General features: G+C 47.1%; 1 protein-coding gene across 2 annotated transcripts in view; it reads left to right on the top strand.

Annotated features, from left to right (window-relative positions):
• The window catches only part of CRMP1 (collapsin response mediator protein 1), a 50424-nt gene continuing 29314 nt past the window's right edge, over window positions 1-21110 (top strand). The window contains exons 1-2 of one of the 2 annotated variants that reach the window (XM_066548624.1): window positions 1-560; window positions 16749-16837. In XM_066548624.1, coding sequence (XP_066404721.1) covers window positions 189-560; window positions 16749-16837 — 461 coding nt within the window. In that variant the 5' untranslated portion in view covers window positions 1-188. Of the gene's footprint in view, window positions 561-2928; window positions 3244-16748; window positions 16838-21110 lie in introns of those variants that run through there. The other variant, XM_066548625.1, reaches the window with a different exon arrangement.

The raw sequence follows: 21110 nt of genomic DNA, 5'->3' as shown, positions 1-21110 counted from the left end.
GGGAGGTTAACGTTTGCAGGTCCCTAACGTTTGCAGAAGAGATCCCACCAGCCAACCCAGCTCCGCCACTGCTGCATCCATCCATTCATTTTTATGGTCACTAACAGCCTATCCCGGTAGTGGAAGGTGCAGAGAAGTGGGAGGCAGGGAGAGAGATAGAGAGAGAGAGAGAGATCCGGACAGCGAGAATGGCCGAGAGAAAGAGGAACTGGAATAAAGAAGATGACCTGCCTGTGTATCTAGCTAGGCCGGGCACGACAGCCCAGACACCGCGACAGAAATATGGGGGAATGTTCGCCTCCGTGGAGGGGGCCTATGAGAACAAAACCATCGACTTCGATGCCTACAGCGTGGGGAAGAAGGGGTCCCGGACCCCGCGGAGCGGCAGCCGGCACGACATGCTGGACGGAGGGGACAACTACAGCGAGACCGCCAGCGACATCAGCGAGATCTCCGGCTCCGTCATCAGCTCCCCGGGAGACCGGGAGGACAAGACCCCGGGCGTGGAGATCAAATACCCCACGGGGAAGGAGCTGCTGCAGGGCCAGGACAATGGACAGGTGAGCGGGGCCCGGGCTGGGGAGGTGGGAGCCGCCGCCCCCGCTCGCTGGGCGAGCCGAGCCGAGATTGCTGTACCGAGCGGGGCCGTGCCGTGCCGAGCCGTGCCGTGCCGCGCCGTGCCGCAGAGCCCCGCTCGCCGGTGCAGGGGACTGGGGCCGCCTTCGCGGGGGAGTTTCGGCACGGCAGGTCGGGGAGGCACGGCCCCCTCCCCCTGGGCACGCTGATGCTCTGGGAAGAGCCCGGCTAGCCCCCGAACTACCTCACTTGGCAGAGCTTAGCGGGGGCGGGAGGGAGCGACCCCAGAATCGTTTTCCTTTGTAAGTGATGGCGATGAGTTTTCTCCGTTTCCATTCCTGCCTGTGCCGGGGGGCTGGAGGGCAGCTCGGGTCCCTCAGCGCCTCCCGGCCGCCCCCCGGAACAAAGCCGGGCCCGCTGTACTCCCGAACTCGCCGGGGAAACTCCGCGGAGCCTGTCCCAGGCGCAGCTCCAGGATCTGCCCCGACCCACCGCCCTGTCTCTGCCCCTGCTCCCCCGGGCTCCCTCTGCGCCTGCATTGTCTCCCCGGCAGGGAGCGCGGAAGGCGGGAGGATCGGCCCAAACCTCTGCCCGGGGTTCCCGTTCCCTGGCTCTGCAGCTGGACTCATGCTGGTGGCCCAAGGAAGAAGTGAAGCCGGTGGGCTGGCCGGCCCCTGACGGCAGTGCATCTCCATCTTAGCCCTGTCGGTGGCATGCAGGCTGAGGCAGACCCGGGGGGATGGCTCTCATGGGATCCCGGGCTGTCATTGATTTCCCCTTAGAAAGAAATGCGGCCTTGCAGTGATGCTTCTGCATGGATACACCCTGTTCCTGAGTACTCAGCCTGGAGCCTCTGTGGCTTGTCCGCACTCTGCTCTTTCCACAGGCTGAACTGAGAGTTTCCACTCTCTTCACCCCTCTTCAATTTGAGCATGAATGGGGTGCTGGTTTGCTCTGCCCTGGGATTGTGTGCAGGTGCCACATGGCCTCCCGTGCAGCCCAGTGGGTGTCTGCTGTGGTGGGACACTGCAGCGAGCAGGCAGGGCTTGGTGGGACACTGTGCCTGGGATGCTGCTGCTTTCTCTGCAACGACCCCAGGGCTGCCTTCAGAGGCTGCCAGCTGCAGTGCAGCCTTCTCTTCTCTAGCTCACCTGAACTCCTGAGTTTTTTTGATCAGGACCCTGGGGCAGTGGGAGGGCACAGCACACCCCATCTTCTAGCACATCCATGGTGCTGCATCCCCATTTTCCCTGCTCCCTAGTTCACCCTGGGACTCAGGATAGTAAGCACACACTGCACACTACCTCTCTGGATCCCACTGTGCTTGCAAAGTTGACCAAAGCGAGGTGAGGATGAGGTTAGAGGTAAAGCAGGCAAGATTTGGCCACTGGCTTAGGAAGGTGCACTGTAAGCAGCAGATACATGTGACCCCTGTGCAGTGACTTCCAGAGTTTTTTACAAGCTTCAAACAATGATTTCTGTGCAGATGTGTTGGGGATGTGGCCTGGGTGCTCAATGGCTTTTATCTATGTGTGTATCACAGGGGTGGGTGTGCTAAGAGCCCCAGAGTTCCCGTCCTTGAGGGGATTTACTTGGGCACAGCTTTGCAGCGCCTTGTACCCTCAAGCACCATGGGTTTAGGGATGCATTCTGTGAGTCACAGAAAAGACAGAAGAATTTCAACTAGCCATTTTACCTCTCCAGCAGCTGCTGCTATAGCATCTGCCTGGCCTGGCCTTGTTGTGTTATCCCCATGAGCTCCATGGGCACAGGACAGAGCAGGTGTGTGACAATGGGGCGGTGAGGAGGGCAGAGCATGACAGTGCTGTTGGGTCAGAGTTGCTGGTGAGGACAGAGCAGGCAGTGCCACCTGGGTCAGTGCCATCAGGGAGAGAGCAGGCAGGGTCATTGGGGCAGTGCAAGGCAATGCCATCAGGATCAGTGGTATGGGGACAGCGCAGGGCAGTGCCATCGGGGTCAGTGCTACGGGGACAGTGCCGTGGGGACAGCGCAGAGTACTGCCAGGCTTCAGGCCGTGGGGACGGGCCAGGCAGTGCCATTGCCATGTGCAGCACAGCAGCACCCACCGCCGGGGGTTTTATCCCCCCGTCCCCACCCTGCGGCAACCCACGCGTGGGATCCTGCCGGTGACCTCAGCGTGCGAGCGGGGCGGCGGCGGAGCTGGCGGGGCGGCGTTTCCCAGCGCCGGTGCGGAGGGAGGGAGGCTCCGGCTGGATTGATGGGCTGTGAAGGGGGGCCAGGCGGAGGGGTGGGGGACAGGAGGGAAGGAAACGCTTCCTGGGTTGCGCTGAGCGAATCCTGCTCCGACCTGCAGCCGGGAGGGCGCTGCTGCCGCCGGCAGAGGCAGCGCTCGCCGACCCCCCCGGGAGCCGCGTCCCCGTTTGATTGCAGCCGGAAAAAAAAAGGTGCCGGGTTTGCCGGGCTCCCCTTCCTCTGGGCGACGGAACTTCGGCCCCATTCCACCGCTGTGCCGGGTCGCCCCTGCCCCGCCCCATCACCCGACCGGGCTTCGCATTATTATTCGTCTCAGCACCGCCGGTGTTGTTCCGCTGGGCTCGGCTCGCTCCTCGGGTTCGTTGCGTGCTCCCGGCGCTAGGGAGAGCCGACATGTCTTACCAGGGCAAGAAGAGCATCCCGCACATTACGGTAAGCGGCCCCGGTAGGCGCTGCCCGCGCTCCTTTGTTCGCGGGGCGGGGAAGGGCGAGCGGCGGGAGCGCAGTGCCCGGGGCCGGGGCAGCCCCCAGACTGCGGGGCCGGGGCTCCCCGGAGCGGCGGGGTGCGGGCGCCGCCGCCCGTCCTTCTCCCGCTGGAGCTGTGGGCGAGGGCTGATTTAATTTAATTTTATTTTAGAATTTCATTATTACATTTTAATTTTATTTCTTTATTGTATTCTGCCTCCCCTTGCTCGCCCGCCGCCCGGCCGGGGCTCAGCGCTGTGTGCTCGCTCCAGCCCGGGGCGGGCAGGGAGGGAGGGCCGGCGGGGGGCTCGTCCCGGCGCTGCCGGGGCCGGGGCCGGGGGTACCGCCCTCCCGAGGAGCCGGGCCCGGGGAGGCTCGGCCGCCGGGCGAGGCAGAACAAAAGAGGGAGGGGACCACCGCAGCACAACGTGCCCCTGCCACCGCCCCCCGCAGCGGGCAGGGGCAGCGCAGCCTCGGCGGGGCACGGGCGGTGGGCAGGGGGGAGGCACAGGGTGCGGAGAAATGGGAGGTGGGCGAGCGTGGGCGTAGGGGGAAGCGTGGAAAATCAAAGAGCGCCATGATGCCAGCAGCAACACCTCTGCGCGCTATTAATACATCAGGCGTGGTGGGAATCAGAAGTCAAAGAGTTAATCATAACCATCCTCTTCCTATCGGTGCCTGTCTCCCGCTAGATGCTTTTGTACCCGAGCAGCGAGAGCTACAATAGGGTGTGCTTTCCGTGCTAGAAAGAAAGGATTTGGGTTCTTTCATAGAGTGTATGCTTTCCTTTAATACACACGATCAGGGGATATAGGGGCTGAGATAAAGAACAGGCAGAGCTGGCGGATAGGGGTGTGGCGGGGCAAATCGCACCCGGAGCTTGCTCACACGGCAGAGGTTTTCCCCAGCACCGGTGTTGGTCTCCAGGTTGATGCTTTCCTCTTGGGGGACTGGATCAGTGGATGATGGGGTCACTGTTGCTGTGGCACCTGGGGCAGGGATGAGCGGAGAAGCTCGCAGGTTCCTTGGGTTCGTGGAGCTTTCCCCGGAAAGCTGGCACGGTGTGATGCGGGCAAGTTTCGGTGCCTGAAGGAGCGGCTGCCGGGTGGGTGTGGCACCTTCTGGGCAAACCCGGCGCTTATCGGCATTAGTGCAGCGAGTGTTACAAAGCTTGTAAGCTCCTCGCGGTTTTCTCCCTGTACAATAAAAGCATCCTTCAGTCAAAATATTTGTTCGGGAGGGAAGCAACATCCTTCTAAAAGCTGAGTTTCATGATACTGAAGTGCCGCATTTATGCAGGTTTCCACTATCAACAGGCTGCAGTGCCTGGTGGCCAGGGCTGAACCTGGGTGCTGCAGTGGCTTTTTGGGTGATGGCTCCTCTTGCCTCGTTCCTCAGTGCGTTGTGTGACTTACTCAGGGCATGGCTGGGTCGAGGGAGACCCCGGTTACCCTCTGGGTGAGTGTCAGGTGCTTTGTGCATGGCTCAATCTTCCTTTGAAGCTGGAGTGTAACAGGGTCACACCCATAGCTAGTTCTTTGCTCTCCAGTTTGGAGTAGAATGAGAAGCTGGAAGACTTAGGAGTCTTTGCCTTAGAATCAACAGTTCCTTTTAATTTCATCATTTCTCACTGAATTTTTCTCTGTGGTGTGGAGAGGATTGCTGTGAAAAAGAAAGCCCAAACCTCAGCCTTTTCTCTTTGAAATGAGATGTGCTGAAGTGTCTATAAATTAATATTCATTAACATTACTGTTGAGTTTTGTGACCAAATCAAAGGCATAAATTAACATTAGTGAACTTGGCAGGCATCAGGGCTGGACTGTTTTTGGTTTTTTTTACACTTCTGGCCCTTCTCCTCCATCAGAAGCAATTCAGAGTCTTTGTGTCAGACCTTGCACACACTGCCTGTCCCACAAGAACCCACAGGGTCTATCTGTGTGTATCTTCTGAAGCCCCATTCCAGTGTGGTAAATTAGATGTTTCATTCATCCACTAAGGAAATACATTGTAGCTTCAAGTCCTCTGGGCTCTAAGGAAATGTGATAGCTCTGTGGAAGTATACAACAGTGATGATGAAATTATATAAAAATGTCATTTGTTACTGTTCTTAACACTCCCCCACTCACACTCCTGCTTTTTGGAGCTACACCGGCTCCTGGGTTCATTGGAGAAATGACAAACTAATTTCTGATGGTGTCCTGGGTGCTGATACTTTGCTGTGGGTTTTCCAGTACCAAGTCTGTGTTACTTGCATGGGCCAGGAGCTGTCCTGAGCACACAACAGCAACACCCAGCAACAGCATCCAGCCACAGGCGCTGCAGGCAGCAGTCAGTACCTGGCCAAAACTTCCCTCAGGGATCAGGTCTGCAGCATCAGGAACAGGGAAGGAAGAGGCAGCAGCTGGTTTCACCTCTGACTGGTGTGGAAGCAGACACCACAGGGTTGTCTTCCCAAGAGTGGTATCCTGCCTGGGTTACTGCTCTTGGTGCATGTGGCCATAGCTTCCTCCTTGTGCTTAGTCTGACTGAGCCTTATCTCCTGACTCCTTCAGACTGCAGGGCCTGACTGACAGCCCCTGCACCTCTTTTACCCAAAGCAGCTTTATTCCTGCTTTCCCTTCTCCCCCTGCTTGTGGTAAAGACACTTGCACGTAACCCTCTTTGACACTGGGCATCTCCCTGCTCTCATTTACCGATCTGCATGGGCTTTTTTTGTATCATCTGCCTCTTTTTCCCTTTCCATTTCAGCTTGTGAACATTCATGCTTCTTGCATTTTATCTCATTTGTGGCTGCCCTGCTGCCTGTTATGCATCCCCTGCAGCATCCAGGCTTGCTGTTAGTGGAGCACCAGCACTGTGCCTGTGTAAGGTGCCATTCAGTTGTGAGTCAGACTGGACCCTTTTGTGTAACTACAGTGGGAGGAGGGGAAGGACCTCTGTATTTGAAGCACCAGACCAGTTTGGGGATGTATAATAGAAATGCATTGAACCAGTAAGTTTAAGCACTTCAGTCGTGTCTTCTGCACTGTGTTGAAGTCCTTGGCAGGTGGGTTTCAGACCCCTGGTTCAGGAGTGTTGTTTGGGGATGGAGCAGGGGATGGTGCATGATGTAAGGGTGGCCAAGAGTGCAGGAGCACTTTTCCCAGCCTTTGTAGTATGGACAGCCACATCCATTGCTGAGGTGTTTTTATGCATGAGGTGGCAATCTTTTGTGCTTTGGTTGTGCAGGATGTTCTCAGGCACACCAGATTTTTCAGGATATACCCCCCAGCCCATTGCTTTTAACATCACTATTATACTCCTCTTGTGCAACTTATTACAGGGAATCAATGGACATGATGACACAGAAATACCTGTTACAAATTATTCTGGCTTCTGTGTTTTGGTAGCAGTTGGCAATTTTCAAACAAGGCCTGAGCTTAGATGAACTCAGAATTGTACCATGGTTTAAAAAAGGCATGTGGCATGTTAAATGCCTGTGACAGGACATATTTGTTCCAGCAGCAACTGCACCCATTAAAACATAATCTGTGTGAGCTCAGTGAAGAGGAGGTGTGAACACAATTCTACTGAGTAAAGGCAGAATAGCTAGTCACCAAGGCAAATGCAAGGAGGCATTTGGGAGAGGAAAATGGTGCCTGAATCCCTTGGAAAAAAAAAGGGAATCATCTTTCTGGGTATGGTCCAAGGGTTGGCGTGTGAGTGGGGAAATGCACTGCTGGTCCTGAGCTGACAGACTGTAAGGCACAGGGAGATAGAGAGCACAAAAATGTGGTGTTACAGAGGAAGGATCTCACTATTGAGCATAACAAAAAAAAAAAAAAAGAAAATAGAAGATCTGCCACTGCATGAAAAAAAAAAAAAACCAGATGCAGAAAAATGGCGAGACTGAAGAAATTCAGAGGACTGGGCAGAAAGAATAATTATAGCTGTTACATTTAGAACTGGTATGAAGAGAGATGAGAAGCAAGTAGGCTTCAGTTGAAGATGGCAGAATACCTTGAGAGAGAAAAAATCCATTCATCAGGATTTTTTCTGTGTGACACAGTGGTTCAGGATGGAAACTTTCTGTTTGGTCTGAACAAAGTGCTGGGATAATGTGTAGTGTTCTGGTGTGAGACAGCAGCAGTGTGAGAGCTGCCAGCCAATTCATTTTGAACACCAGAGGGGACATATCCTACAGATGCAGGACATGGTGAGTACCTGGGATGGAGGACCAAAATCCTTGTCTAGGTTTGGATCTATTCTGTATCTCCCCTGACTATGGTTTTTTACCACCCACGTTTGTTTAACATAGCTGCATAAAAGCTACACTCAGATTGCTCTGTTACTTGCCAGAAGTGTTTGAAAAGCCTACTGAGTGCTGGCCATGGGAACACTGCCTCATGTTACTATCTGCTCTTGGTGCAAGATTTTGGATGATTTAGACAGCACTTTTTGTCCTGTTTTAAAACACCAAGGCCTGGGACTTCTGGATGCCTTCTTACTCTTGAACATTTGCTTAATCCTCAAAATTACATGTTCCCATGTGTGTCTGTTTAACAGACTTGTCCCCTCTCAGTTTACTAATCTATCAGTGAACATATGTGAATTCACATTGTGTAGTGGGCTGGACTGCAGCCTGGCGCCTCTGGGGATGCTTTAGATGCTTCACTGTAAGTTTTTTGACTTCCAACGACCATTTCCATGATTCTGTGACACATCTTTTCCTTTCTTTTTTCTATAGGAGAAAATGTGGCTACTTTTTCATATGTCAGTTCCATATGGTGACTTAAATTACATTCAGAGTAGGTTCTTCTGGGGACATTTCTATGGAGACTGAAACCTTTGGCAGAGGGACAGAAGGAAGGGTTTGGGGCAGAGATTCCTTTAACTGCCACAGCAAGTTCATCAGTCAGTGCCCTCAGCAGGGCATCAGTGTTTTCAGCATCATAGCTGGTGCCATCGCAGAGAACTGAGCTGTGCTTTGCTGGAAGCTGGGCAGGTTTGGAAAGGGGACAGCGTCTGTCTGGGAAGACATCTGATCCAGTGGGGTGCTTATCTGAATCTTCTTGCAAGTGCTGAGAGCAACTGCTGCCAATGAACCACTTTTCTGATGAGAGATCAGGATCTGTTGTCTGCTTTGCTGCTATTTCTTTCAGAATCAAGAATTAGTTGAGTGGTGAAAACGTGAAACTTCCATTTTCATTTGAAGGAGCCAGCAGAGGCCACTGGCTTGTGAAGCACTTGGGAGTTAGTTGAGATAAACTTGGGGTTTGTACATACAAGAGAGATAAATGGTTTTGTATGTATGAGAAAGAAGGAATAGAGATGAGCAGCAAAATAATTTGCAGGTTTCTAATCTTGCTACATGTGCAGATGGTGGCCTTGTCCCCTGAAACAGAGATACTTTGGGATTATGTTTGCTTGTCAAAAGACAAAAGTTTTCATCTGTAGTGCATGTCCTAATGAGTTTTAAGATGTAAGGTATTGTTTATGAATAATAAATGTTCCTGCTGACTTCAGTGAAGTCTACACTCTGTAAAATCTCCTCTGTGTAATAGTGAGGACCCAGGTGGCTGGCTAGAGGAGTAGGCAGTGCTCAGAGTGAAGAGGCTGTGGAAGGGCAATCAGGGCTGATAGCATGTGAGGTGAGGCAGCAAGCATCACAACTTGCTCTCATTGGCAGAAATGGTGGGTACACAACATGACAGCACAAAGTGTCGGAGTGCAAACAATACACATGGTATCCACTGCATTTAGCTGATCGTGAATTGTCATTGCTAACATCATCTTAAAGGCATTTTCTACTATTCTGTTTCACTTGCATCCACCTGCTCTGTCAGAGAAGGGATTCCATATGGTCTTAGTTGGATTTTGACTGTGATTGGTGCCAAGTCAGATATGTCCCAGTAACCTGAAGCAGGTTTCTGATTAGAACTTAGATAAAACACATTTTCAGTTCAGTGCCCTAGAGAGGTCAGCCATGATGTAAATGACTGTTATTTTCTTCCCAAGTTAAAGCTTTCCTATGAATGGCTTGCTGAGATTTTGAGATCCCCTTTAATTGACATAACCTGTGTGTAACCCAAGGGATGGGTATAGCAACATACAATGCAATGGTTTCAGCCCTCCAGCCCCTACTTAGGTGAAACCCCTGCTGATGCCAAAGAATATTGTCATCAATAAGATGTTTGTTGTGCTTCCCCTCTAAAAGCAAAGCAAAGATGACATTTTCAGTGAAGAAATCCCCATGGAGTTGGTAGCTGTAGGAGTAGCCCCTTTAGAGTGGGTGATTAAGCAATGAAACTGCTAGCTGAATAGGAAGCCAGGTCTCAAAAGGGGAAACAAAAGAACATCAGATCTCTTAAATGAATAAAGATGAATGAATACATTGGCTACAGACCAAGATACAGCACTATTACCATCAGCATAATCCTTCCTAAATTAATTGCCATATAGTAGAGTGCATCTGTTAAGAAAAGAACCTTAAAAGAAGGATTCTCCATTAGTGGCCTATCGGAAATGATGCCTCAAGGATGGAGTGTTTTACAAGGAATTCCCAGAGTTGATTCAGAGTTCACCCTAACTAAAAGCCACTTCCTATGGAGGGTAATCTAGATGTGAATTCAAAAGGAGGGATACTGCTGATTATAAAGCAGATCTTTTATAAGCAGACAGTACTTCATGAAATCCCATTTACGGCTCTTTGATCCTTATGAAAGGATTTTAAGCAAACATTCCTCTAGGGAAAGATATCTTTCTTCTTTTGCCATTAAGTTTAAAAATGTTCCTTATTTGTAAGTACTTTGCCTAAAGTGAGGTAATTTAACTGTATTGTATCACAGCTGGGTCTGAATCTGAGCAGCTCTGACAAAAGACAACCAAATATATCCACACACGCTCAAAAAAAGTAAATCTCTTGTATATTGTGGGAAATAAGTCTGCAAGAATGAACACATGGAAGCACAGAGGAGCTCTGAGTGTCTCCTTCCACTGTTTGCCATGGGGTCTTCAGCCATTGAGAAATGTATTCCATGCAAATAGTCCTCTTGTGGAGATTTAGATAATCATGGAGAGCACAAATATCAGCCTGTTTTTCTTGTGTCTTTCCTCTGAACTGAATTCTGTGTCTTTTGTAACTCTCAGTGGACTCTTTAAGACCTTAGTAACAAAGAATTCTGCCTCTCAAATGCTAAAAAAGTAATGTCTTGGCTGCAAGTGTGATAACATAGCTTAATGCCTTTTTATGTCTATTGCATTTGTTCTGATGCCTTTTAAACCACATGACATTATAGAGAACTGAAGTGCAGGTGGATTTAGAATTTAAACTGTTTTCAAATGGCTATTTAGCATAAAATCCTTAGTCATCTTCAGGGCTCTTGACTAATCTGGGTTTTAGAGAAAACAGCCATTGTTGCTCTGGAGATGTATAGACAATGTTATATTCTAGTAAGTCCTTACAATTACACAGAGGGTGAAATCACTGCTGTTTCCTCATCCTCTAGGTGTGGAAAATCTGGGTTTGAGTGTTGCAAAGACTTTTTTGGTTGAAAAAAGCTGCAATGCAGCAATTGTAAAGGTCCAAACCAAGAATTAAGCAGCACAGCACTTAGACCTGTATGCTGGATAAGTTATCTGAAGTTAATTGTATATGAAAGGTAAAGCAAACTGTCAATAATTAAAAATATATGGCTTACTTGATTTAGAGATGAAGATCTAATGGGAAGATCTTCCACTTGTGGAAGAAAAGCAAAAATGTAATAGCATGTGTTGGAATTGCAGTCTGGACAGATGCTGCTATTTGATGGAAACACTACTCTTGGAATTTCTTGGATTCTTCTTGTGTGGCTAGAATACATAATGGTTGTTTTTTTTTAAACTCCATCTTGTATCACAGAAGTGTGGTTTTCTCTGAAAGGTTCCTGCAGATGCATTGCATAGGTATCTGTGCTGTAAAGAACTGTGTGGTTTCTATAACTTGTGCTGCATTGTATTTTGACACACTGCACCAATTTGAAATAATGTTTGGTAAATCTTATGGCAGTTTTTTTTTTTTCTGTTACTGTGTTTTAGTAGTCCCAAGAAGCAGATTTGAGAACTGCATGTCTAAAAGCTATTTGAATTTTGTTGTGTATTTTTAGATACCACTAGCTCTGAGGGGAGTGGGTGAATGGGAAAAGGCTAATTTTAAATTTCTTTGCAACTGTTCTTGCTCTAACATTTGGTTTGTAATTTCGAATAATCCACAGCAAAGTGATTTTCTGCCCAAGAGAATTTGGTTTCATTTGTATTTGCATGGAGCCATGGGGACCATGGCAGGGCTCAGGCTGGTGGTCCTGAAGCTTGGTCAGATGCTGCTTCTCTCTGCTGGCCTTTTGCCATCGGTGTCCATGAAAGTGTGGACACGCTTCACAAGAGCTGAGCCAAGCTGATTCAAACCCCAGCAAAACAGGCAGTCAGTACCAAGTGTGCCAGTCACCAGCTTACAGATGTTTGGTGTTGCTCCTGCTGTAGTGGAAACAATGGTTGTGAGGGAGCGACAGCCACCGCCTCCAGTCTGAGCAGCCAGCCCCTCCTCCTGCAGCAAACGTTTGTGTCATCTCCTTCTGCTGCCATGAAAATTGCTGTCATGTCACAGACTAAGCTCTGCAGCTTTGCTGCCAGGTTAAGCAGGAGAAGCTAGACTGTGATTAGGAGATCCCCAGGGAAGCAGTGTGCAGGGCTTGAAGGCGAAGGGCTGGGAGTAGCAGGAGTGGCTGTGTCACACTCAGCAGTGGGCTGAGCTGGCAGGTGCCAGAGCGCCTGTGGAATGGAGCTGCAGGGGACACAGCAGATGTGCATCGTGGCTGAGCTGATGCTGTGTCATGGCCAGGCACAGAGCTCAGAGGCAAGCAGCATTGCAGCAATGCAGTTGCATCGTTGCAATAGTGATGGGTGGAGAAGAAACACCTTGGCTCCCACACCCAGCAGTGACTGTGGAGCATGGGTTTACAGTGTGCTTTCTGCTTCTCCCTTGTCAATGAGAGCAGGCCTTTTTACCCCTTGCATCTTGACATCCCATTAACTGCTCTAGGTAATACTCCCTCTCTGTTTTGCTATGTTCCTGCTGTCTGTCCTTGGCAGCCTGGAGGGAGGAGAGGGCCCCAGAAGCTTCTTTCGGCTTGCAGTGGGAAGAGGTGGATTGGCAGCTTCTTGTGCCAGGAAATGCAATGAAGGCTTGGTATGGAGCCCTTGGAGCTCAGCAGGCAGGGCACCAGTGCCTGAGGCACCTGTCAGCTGAATAGAAAGGTGGCAGCCACCCTAGAAAGGCTGACAGTGCTGTCACCTCCTGAGCTGAGTGATGAGCCCATTGCTGTTTGCATTGTGAGAGCACCTGGGGGTCAGTGACTGGCTGAGAGTACCTCTGGGATCTGGGTGTTCTTCCTCATGGAGATTACAGCTGGGAAGGAGAAATACAGGCCAGCACTGCCAGGATTAGTTCAGGAACTTCAGGTCACTCTTCCCTTCCTTCACTGCTTTCCCCAGGGCACTGCAGTGTGTCTCTCCTCCAGCCTGAAACAGGGAGAAGGGGACTCTGGTCCCTAGTTTACCTGGACGTTTGTCACTTGGTAAGAAAATTGCAAGCAGTCTGCCTGACATCATGCCCTTGGTAAATAATAAATGGCCCCTGGTCACACACAGCCTTCTGCCTGTGCTAACCCACTTCACAGAGCCTGTGTGTGCCCAGGTTTCTGTTCAGGATTTCCCTGCAGCAAGGACCAGTGACCTAAACCAGTGCAGGATCACCCAGGCTCCAGTGGCTGTCCCTGAAGCCTGTGCTTGGGCTGTAGCACGGAATGAATACTGCATGTGAACTAATCGTTTGTATGAAATCTTGTTTCATGAAGAATGGAACAAATTTCTTGTCAACATTAATCTGTGTCTCCTTTCTAGTAATTTATTTTTGTGTAATTTTTCCAGCCTATTCATGGAAGTGCATCCCTGTGATCTGTGCATCCAGGCATTGGGTACTGCTGCTTTGGCTAAGGACAAGCCAGCCCTGGTCTGGAGCAGGGTGTTTGAGGCAGTGCTGGTTTGCTTGGGCACAGTGTGCTGCTGAGGTGTCCACAGGACACCCAAACCTCACCTGGGCTGCTGGTGCCCACCAACACCATCTGCCTCAAGGTGCTTTGCTTTGCAGCAATCTGCAATGTGTCCTACACTTGGCAGATCAAGGTGGTTGGAGATGTTCGATCAAGGTGGTTGGAGATGTTCCAACAGAACTCTTTTTCTTCTGAATTGGCTGATATGCTGGAATGGAAGCATGCTAGAGATGCTTCCACAGCTCTCAGATTCTGATGATAGCTGGGCAAGGCTCCACAGCACTGTCCCCAGTGGCTGCCTGGGGTTGTGTGGTTTTTTGGCAGCCCAGTCTTCCATGACTTCCTATACCCAGCTGGGGTAACATTAGCCTCAGGTGCAGGACTACTCTTGCAACAATTCTGAATTGTTTGTATTTTCTTCTGAGGTGCAAAGAATTAAAATTTTCAAATTTTCCATGAAGTGCAGGTTATTTATTCTCTGCCAGAATTTCTTACACCCTCCAAAATTCTGAACAAGGAGAGACTTTGTAGCTGAACGTTCAGTAACCCTTTATAGGATATGAGGCCTAATTTAATGGCTGACTCCATAATTGAGTTCTTTCTTAAGACTGAATTTGTATCTTTTTTAGATCAGCTTATTCTAATACCCAATTTTGTTACTTTCATATTTATATCTATATGTAAAAACATTTAAAATCCTTATGTCTGCAGTTATTTTTGTGGAGCTGCACTTTAGCTTTTATTTTCCTTGCCTGTTACATTTCTTTCTACTTACTATGCATCTTCTCCTGTTTTAAAATAAATGAAATGTAGAAATTCTTGATGAGGGTGCTGATTTTTTCACTCCTTAGCAGTGACAGATGCAGTGCTCTGGGAACACTGCCTGCCTCTCTTAGTAAGCTTGTGCCTCTTGTAATTGGACAGTGTTAATGTTTAGGAAGGCAATTGAATGAGCTTAAAAAGAGCTCACAAGATGGTGGTCCCTGCAGGTCAGCAGGCAGTGCAGTAAATCATCATAGGGAGGAGGTGCAACTGCCTGCACATGGCAGAATAACTTATTACTATTCTGGCTGCTGATTCACGAGTCCTGCTGCAATTACAAGTGACAGTAGAGAGGCTGGGGAGAAAACAGGGAGCCTGCTCTGGCAAATTCCAGATGGAGGACTTGCATTCATCTCCATTCTCTAATGACAGGGTGACAATGTCTGAGGCAGGTCCTGGAGACATGTCATCATAGCTCTGTGCCCTGGTTACCCCCCGGCCCCCAAGGTTGCTGCTGCAGCACTTCTCTGGAGAAGAGCTTCAGACCTGCTGTGTATATACTCTTTTGTTGTGCACTGTATTTAAAATATCTTCCCCCCTTCTTCCTCTTTTAAAAGTGTCTGTTTCTCCCTTTTTCCTTTTTCTAGAATGATACAGAGGGCTATAAATGCTTTGAACCTGCAAAATTGTTCAAGTACGAGCTAAAAAGTAAATATGCATTGCATAACAGAGGTTACATTGTAACACCCCTAGCTCTGCCTTAGCGCTTTTTAATGAACAGGTTTTTTTTTAGAAATTTATTGGTCTTGTTGTCCTGGTTTTATAGATTAAGAATATATCAACTTGTTTGCTTTCTAAAGTAGGAACTCAGGACGCTCATAGTTTATATGCCTGAGTCATGCTGTAATTAAATTGGAATTGAATCTGGACTGAGTAGTATAAAACATGGACAAACTGGAGATTCTGAGCTATTGTCTGGTGAGCCAAGGAAATAATTTATATTAAATGGCTATTTTTATGTATGAATGGGAAAAAATTGTTCTGACTTCTTTAAGAGTTCTCCAGCATTCACAGTCACTTGGCAAAATTCTTTCCAAAAGTGTTAAAGTGTACTTGTCATGGTTTAACCCCAGCTGGCAGCTCAGCCTCACACAACCACTTGCTCAGTTCTCCCCCACCCCACCCCACCCCACCCCACTGTGGGATGGGGGAGAGAACTGGAAGAGTAAAAGTGAAAAAACTCTTGGGTTGAAATGGAAACACTTTGATAATGGAAATAGAATAATCATAATAATAGTAATGATGATAATGCAATTGGTAGGAAAATAAAAAAATATTAATAAAACCAAAGAAAGACAAGTGATACACAGCCCAATTGGTTACCACCCACCTATTGATGCCCAGCCAGTCCTGAGGCAGTGCTCCCCCCATCAACCTCCTCATGAGTTTTTATTGCTGAGCATGATGGCAAATGGTATGGAGCATCCTTTGGGTCAGCTGTCCCAGCTATCCCCCTCCCAGTTCCTTGTGCTCACCCAGCCTCTTTCCTGGTGCTGAGCAGAGGAGACATTCACTCTCTAAGTTCTGCACAGCAATAGTAAAACATCCTTGTGCTATCAGCACTGTTTCCAGCACAAATCCAAAGCAGCCCCCTACAAGCTGCTGTGAGGAAGATTAACTACCCCAGCTAAAGTCAGAAGAGCACTGGAGTGCTTGCCTGACTTGCCCTGTCTTTAGGTAGGTGGTAGGGGGCTGGCATTTCCAGTATGACTTCTTCAGTGAGAGAGTTTAAGTATTGGTTCTCTGGAATATGCACTGGTAAAATCTGTTTTCTATAAAATGTAGTTTTTGAGAACAGAATATAACCATTTGAATGGAGAAGAATATAAGCAGACAATTGTGAACAGTAACTCTTGCAGACTTTATATTTTGAACAGTCCTTCTTGGAAAAAAAAAAGTTTTCTTCCTGGCACTTTAGAAAATACCAGGAGTTGATTACAATTAATTCTTCATGCCCATAGAAGCTCTGTGTTCAGCTGTGGGTCTGTACCATGGTACCGGAGGCACAAGCTGTGGGCTGTGTCCCTTGGCTGCTGCACAGGAGTTGCTCCTGCTGGGCTGGTGTTGAAGGAGCTTCCCTGGTGAGGAATTTCTAAGTGGAAGGGCGAAGCAGCCTCTTAGGACCTTGTGACTCTCCATTCAAAGTTTTCTTACTTTTCCAGAGATGCCAAGGGTGCCAAGTGAGCTCAGCTTGGCCATTGAAGTGTTGAGCAGTTTCTTCTGGCGTCTTCTCTTTCCCTTTTGGCCCTTGTGCAATGAGGTGGTAAAAGGGGAGTGTAGTGGCACTGCAGGTGTTTCTGTGTGCAGTGATGGCTGCTTTGAGCAAAATGAACTGTGATGATAATGAGGTCTCATGTTCCAAAAGTCAGGAAAAAACTGAAACTCTCCTGAAATAGGATGAAACTATCATGTCCACTGAAACTATCAATGAAACTATCCTGTCCACTGTGTACCCACAGGTACCCTTTATATAGCATAGTGTTTGATATTAATGGCTTTCTTTATAATATGAGCATATTTGTTATCATATGTACATTATTATGTTTATTTATTTTGACAAATTCATTTTTCCTTTTTTTCCTCCAGAGTGACCGACTGCTCATTAAAGGTGGAAGAATTATCAATGATGACCACTCCTTCTATGCAGACCTGTACCTTGAAGATGGACTTATAAAGTTGGTTTTTATTAAATATTACTTTTTTTGCATGTGTGTTAACACAGACTACTGTGATTTCTTGATAGTGCTGACTTAAAATCTTTTGTGGGCAGAATTTCAGTGACCTCTAAATGTGAGACTGTAGTTGAGGAGTGTTTAATTATTAAATTCTGCCATTTTATCTTCACTAAGATTAGATAAGTAGAAAATTTCTTTGCTGTAAATTGAAGATATTTGCTTTTCGAACAGTTCAATCACAGTTTCTTCTGAAATAGTTAAGGCAAGTAGGCACTCTCAAGAAATGAAGTAATGGTAAGGACAGTGGAAACCTTTTGAGTCCATGAATGGCAGAAAGCTCTCTACAGCATCTCTCCCTGTACCTAGTCAGTGCAAGTGCAGCCATGCTCCCAAGGATTGTAGGGCACAGAAATCTGAAATGTGCCTCATGTTGCATGATGCAAATGAGGACCTGCTATGTCTCAGTTGCCTCTTGGTTAATGCTGAACCACAGCACGTTCTGTTCCTATAATGTTGTTATGCATTGTTACACAATTAGAAAGAAAGTCCTGATTTATCAGGCTATAAAATACAGGAACTGGGAAAGTATTTGTTAGGTGAAAAACTTGAAATTTGTGTTACTGATAGCCTGGGAAACTGTAACAGAGATGTCCATGTGCTCTGTTGGTCCTGCCTTGGCTTTGTGGAGATGAGGGTCTCTAAGGTTTGCAAAGTTATGTAGTGTATGAGCACTCTGATGTACACAAGGATCAAAGCCTTTTTCATGGTTGCTAAACACTTTCACTAGTGACCTAAGAAGCTTGGTCTCCAGTGGCTACAATTTGATGCACAGAAATATAATTATGGTTATCTGGTTAATAATTAATTGCCTACTTGTTTTCAGAGCTCCTTAAGAATGTAACATCAGATTAAAAGTCCAATTCTTTATATATCTGTGACTGCATATGTTATTATGATTCAGGTTATTATAACAGAAAAAAATCTGAATACTTTGATCAATGGATTGTGAAATTTTCTTTTTAATACTTTATTCTGCCTTTCCATTTGTAGTGTTAATTGAAGTGGCAAAAGTGGAGAGGACACAAAATTTTGAACATGCATCTATTTTTAAAGCAACAGTTATCCAAGTTGTGCTCTCTTTGATGGGTGTTTTTGTTGAGTTTTTCCATGATTTTGTTAGTTCAGATACAAATCTTCTATTAACACTTGTAAGCATCAGAACTATTTAAACAACTAAATGCATGAGAGCCTGAAACTGCTGTGAATTTTTGGCTTTGATTCCAGAAATGCAATGGTAGTTAGTGGGCAGGTTAGCAATGCCAAGCTTTCACCTGCCCTTATTAAGTACATTGACTCCCTCTGAAATCCGTGCGTGGATCTGTACCTCCAGGAAGTATCTCAGCTGCCCAAGCTAATTAGGGTTAATAATGAACAGACGGGCAAGATCTTAATTTTTAAGAAGCATTTATCTTTGCACAAGGAGGCAAGTTCTCTATTTAGCACCCTGAGTTATGCCTGATGCCCTAGATTTAGACGACCCAAGATTTTTCTTTATAAACTGTGCAAGAAGTCCTGCCCCCTCTTGTGAGGGCAGCCTGCTGTGAGATGGGGTTGGGTTCTTACTGCGTTCAGATGATAAATTTTGCAACCTAAGAAAGCTCTGTGTTTGTCTGATCTCTCAGTTTTTTCAGGTGGAACTGTCCATTGTGCCTGAATATTTAACATCATTGTTAAATATGGCTCAAGCTTGTTTGGAGCTGGACCTTGAAACTCAGTCATCTGCATTTCAGTTGATGCTATAACTTTCCAGCTGCAGATCCTGCTGATAATACAGAATTCTAACACAGAATGGAGCAGACACCAAACCACTCAACCCAGAATAGGCAGTAGTGTCCTGGTTTTACCGGGCTATAAAAGATCTGGGTTATTTTTCTCGCTCTGAAATGAAAACTGATTGGAAAAGAGAGGGTTGGGTTTCTCTTGCAGCCTAATGAAAAGATTTGGGTCTTTTAATGCTTTAAATGCAGATCATTCTGCAGAGAGGAAAGCAGATGTAACCTTGAGTGTGTTTGAAGATCAGCTATAGTTTGGAGGATGGTCGATGTTTCTTCCTGCCAATCGATGTTCAAACTGGCTCCCTAGGTACAAGGAGCAGCAGTGCATGTGGATTTTTCCTACCTGAAACTTAAGCCCTAAACACTCAGATGGCAGTTGAGAGGCAATTCTCCATTATCTAAATAGTATTTTAAATATTTGGTAATTTAAATTGGCATATAAATAATGTATTTTGCCTACATCTCTCCTGCCTCTCTTATCACATGAGGAAGTGAGCCCTGTGCCAAGTGAACAGGTCATGGTCTGGTTCTTGCTGTTTTCTGCTCCATCCCTGCCAAGGGGAAGGGTTGGGTCCCTCTGGGCTGGAGGGACAAACAGTGGCAGGGTGGGGGACTGGGGCATGGCCTCCAGAGCTGGGCAAGTGATGAGTCAGGTTAGGGGGAACCTCAGATGCCTAAAAAAGGTCTGGGTTTGATAACTGGAGAAGCACCACCACAGAGTTCTGGGGTAGGTTTTCAGCTTCCTTGGATGAAGCTTAGGAAGAGCTGAAGCTTGCTGTTTCTGTTGTGCTTTAATCAGCTCATGTACAACAGAATTTACCAACTTGTTCAACTGAAAATGGCAGACAGCATCAGCTTCCTATGGGTCTGAGTTTTCTGGTTGCTGACATATGAGGAAACCAGCTCAGTCATTTGTACAGTGTCTAGAATGCAGTTGTCTGCACTGTTGTATTTTTTCACCCACAAGTAATAGAACTCCATTCTTACTCACATACACTTTGCATTAATGAGTGAGCAATTCAGTAATCCTGTCACATTATCTCCTACTCTTTGTTCTACTTGGACAGAATAAAAATAACCTTGAGCAGAGCGAAGATCAGACTTCTCCCAGCCTTAATCTTGATGCCAGGGCAATAGATGAGACTGGTTTCTGACAGATAGTAGTGCAGCATCATCCACAAAGGCTGTTTGGTCCCATGTCACTTCAATATGGATGATTTCAGCTGAATAGATGTTACTCAACCATACACTGAAAATAATGAGCATTGAGTCATCAAAAAACTTCAATGTATAGGTAGCACACTTTCTCTTTGTTAGGACATGTGTCTTCTTGAGGAGGAAATTGATAGATACTGATTGTGGAAGAAAATAAAAATTAGTTGTTTTTTTGTGAAAGTTTTCATTTATATTATTCTCAGAAGGTGCATTAGTACTTGAAGTGCAGTTACTCCTCGGAGGTACTCAGAGGAGATGGGTCATAGTTAATTTTTTTTCCCAGTTCAATTTCTTAGCCACATAAATGCTCTACAAAGATGGAGGATTGTTCTGATTAAAATCTTGGGGATAGATTTGACTAATGAAATAGTGCAACACCATTGCTACACATGGGGCTACCTAATTTTATACAGCCATTGAATCTGCTCATGGGTGCAGTGCCTTATGATATGCCTTTGTAAGGCACATTTTAAAACAGAGGAGCTGCTTGCAGCTTCTGTTTATGCAATTGGAAGTGCTGGGCAGCTGCTGGTTTTTGCATCCACGTTGGTTCCCTGTTTGTCAGGGTGTTGTTCACACTGTGCAGCTGCACACAGGCTATGGCAGTGCTGCACATGTTGATGACTTTTAGGTGCCAGACATGCAGGTGCCAGCTCTCATGAGTAAGCCCTCCTGGATTTGTTCAGAGCTGTGACTCCTCCTGGGATGCCCATGAGGAATTTGCCCATGGAATGGCTGTGCTTCCCTCCAGCAAGAGCCCGGGGCACTGCAGGAGATGAGTTGCTGCCGGTGACATTTTTGCATAACATATGAAACAAATTCTTGACCTCTTGGGGCTATTTATTAACTCTGCCAGTTTGGCCAGATTCCAATGTGAATAATTTTCCCCCTTTTTCTTATTTTTCCCACTGGTTTTAATGAAGAGTTGTATTCACTTCTGGTTCTACCTTATCACAGTTGGCTGTTAATCAGTTGCTGTGTTTTGAACTGTAGGTGGGAGTTGCCTTTTAATATGGGGAAACAGACTCAGCAGCTCAGATGTCTGAGGTATTTATTTAGCTGTGGATAAAAGTTATTTAATCCAGAGAAAAGAAAATTAGGACCAAGAACTCTGTGTCTGTAATATAAGATAAACTAAATGAACTTTAATTACCTCACAGTTTCCTCTAAGCCCAAATATATTGTGGTGTAACACTGCAGGGACATGGCTTCCACATAGACCT

The sequence above is a fragment of the Molothrus aeneus genome, chromosome 4 (assembly GCF_037042795.1).
Source record: "Molothrus aeneus isolate 106 chromosome 4, BPBGC_Maene_1.0, whole genome shotgun sequence".
In the NCBI taxonomy this organism is placed as follows: domain Eukaryota; kingdom Metazoa; phylum Chordata; class Aves; order Passeriformes; family Icteridae; genus Molothrus; species Molothrus aeneus.
This window is presented reverse-complemented; position numbering and strand designations above follow the sequence as displayed.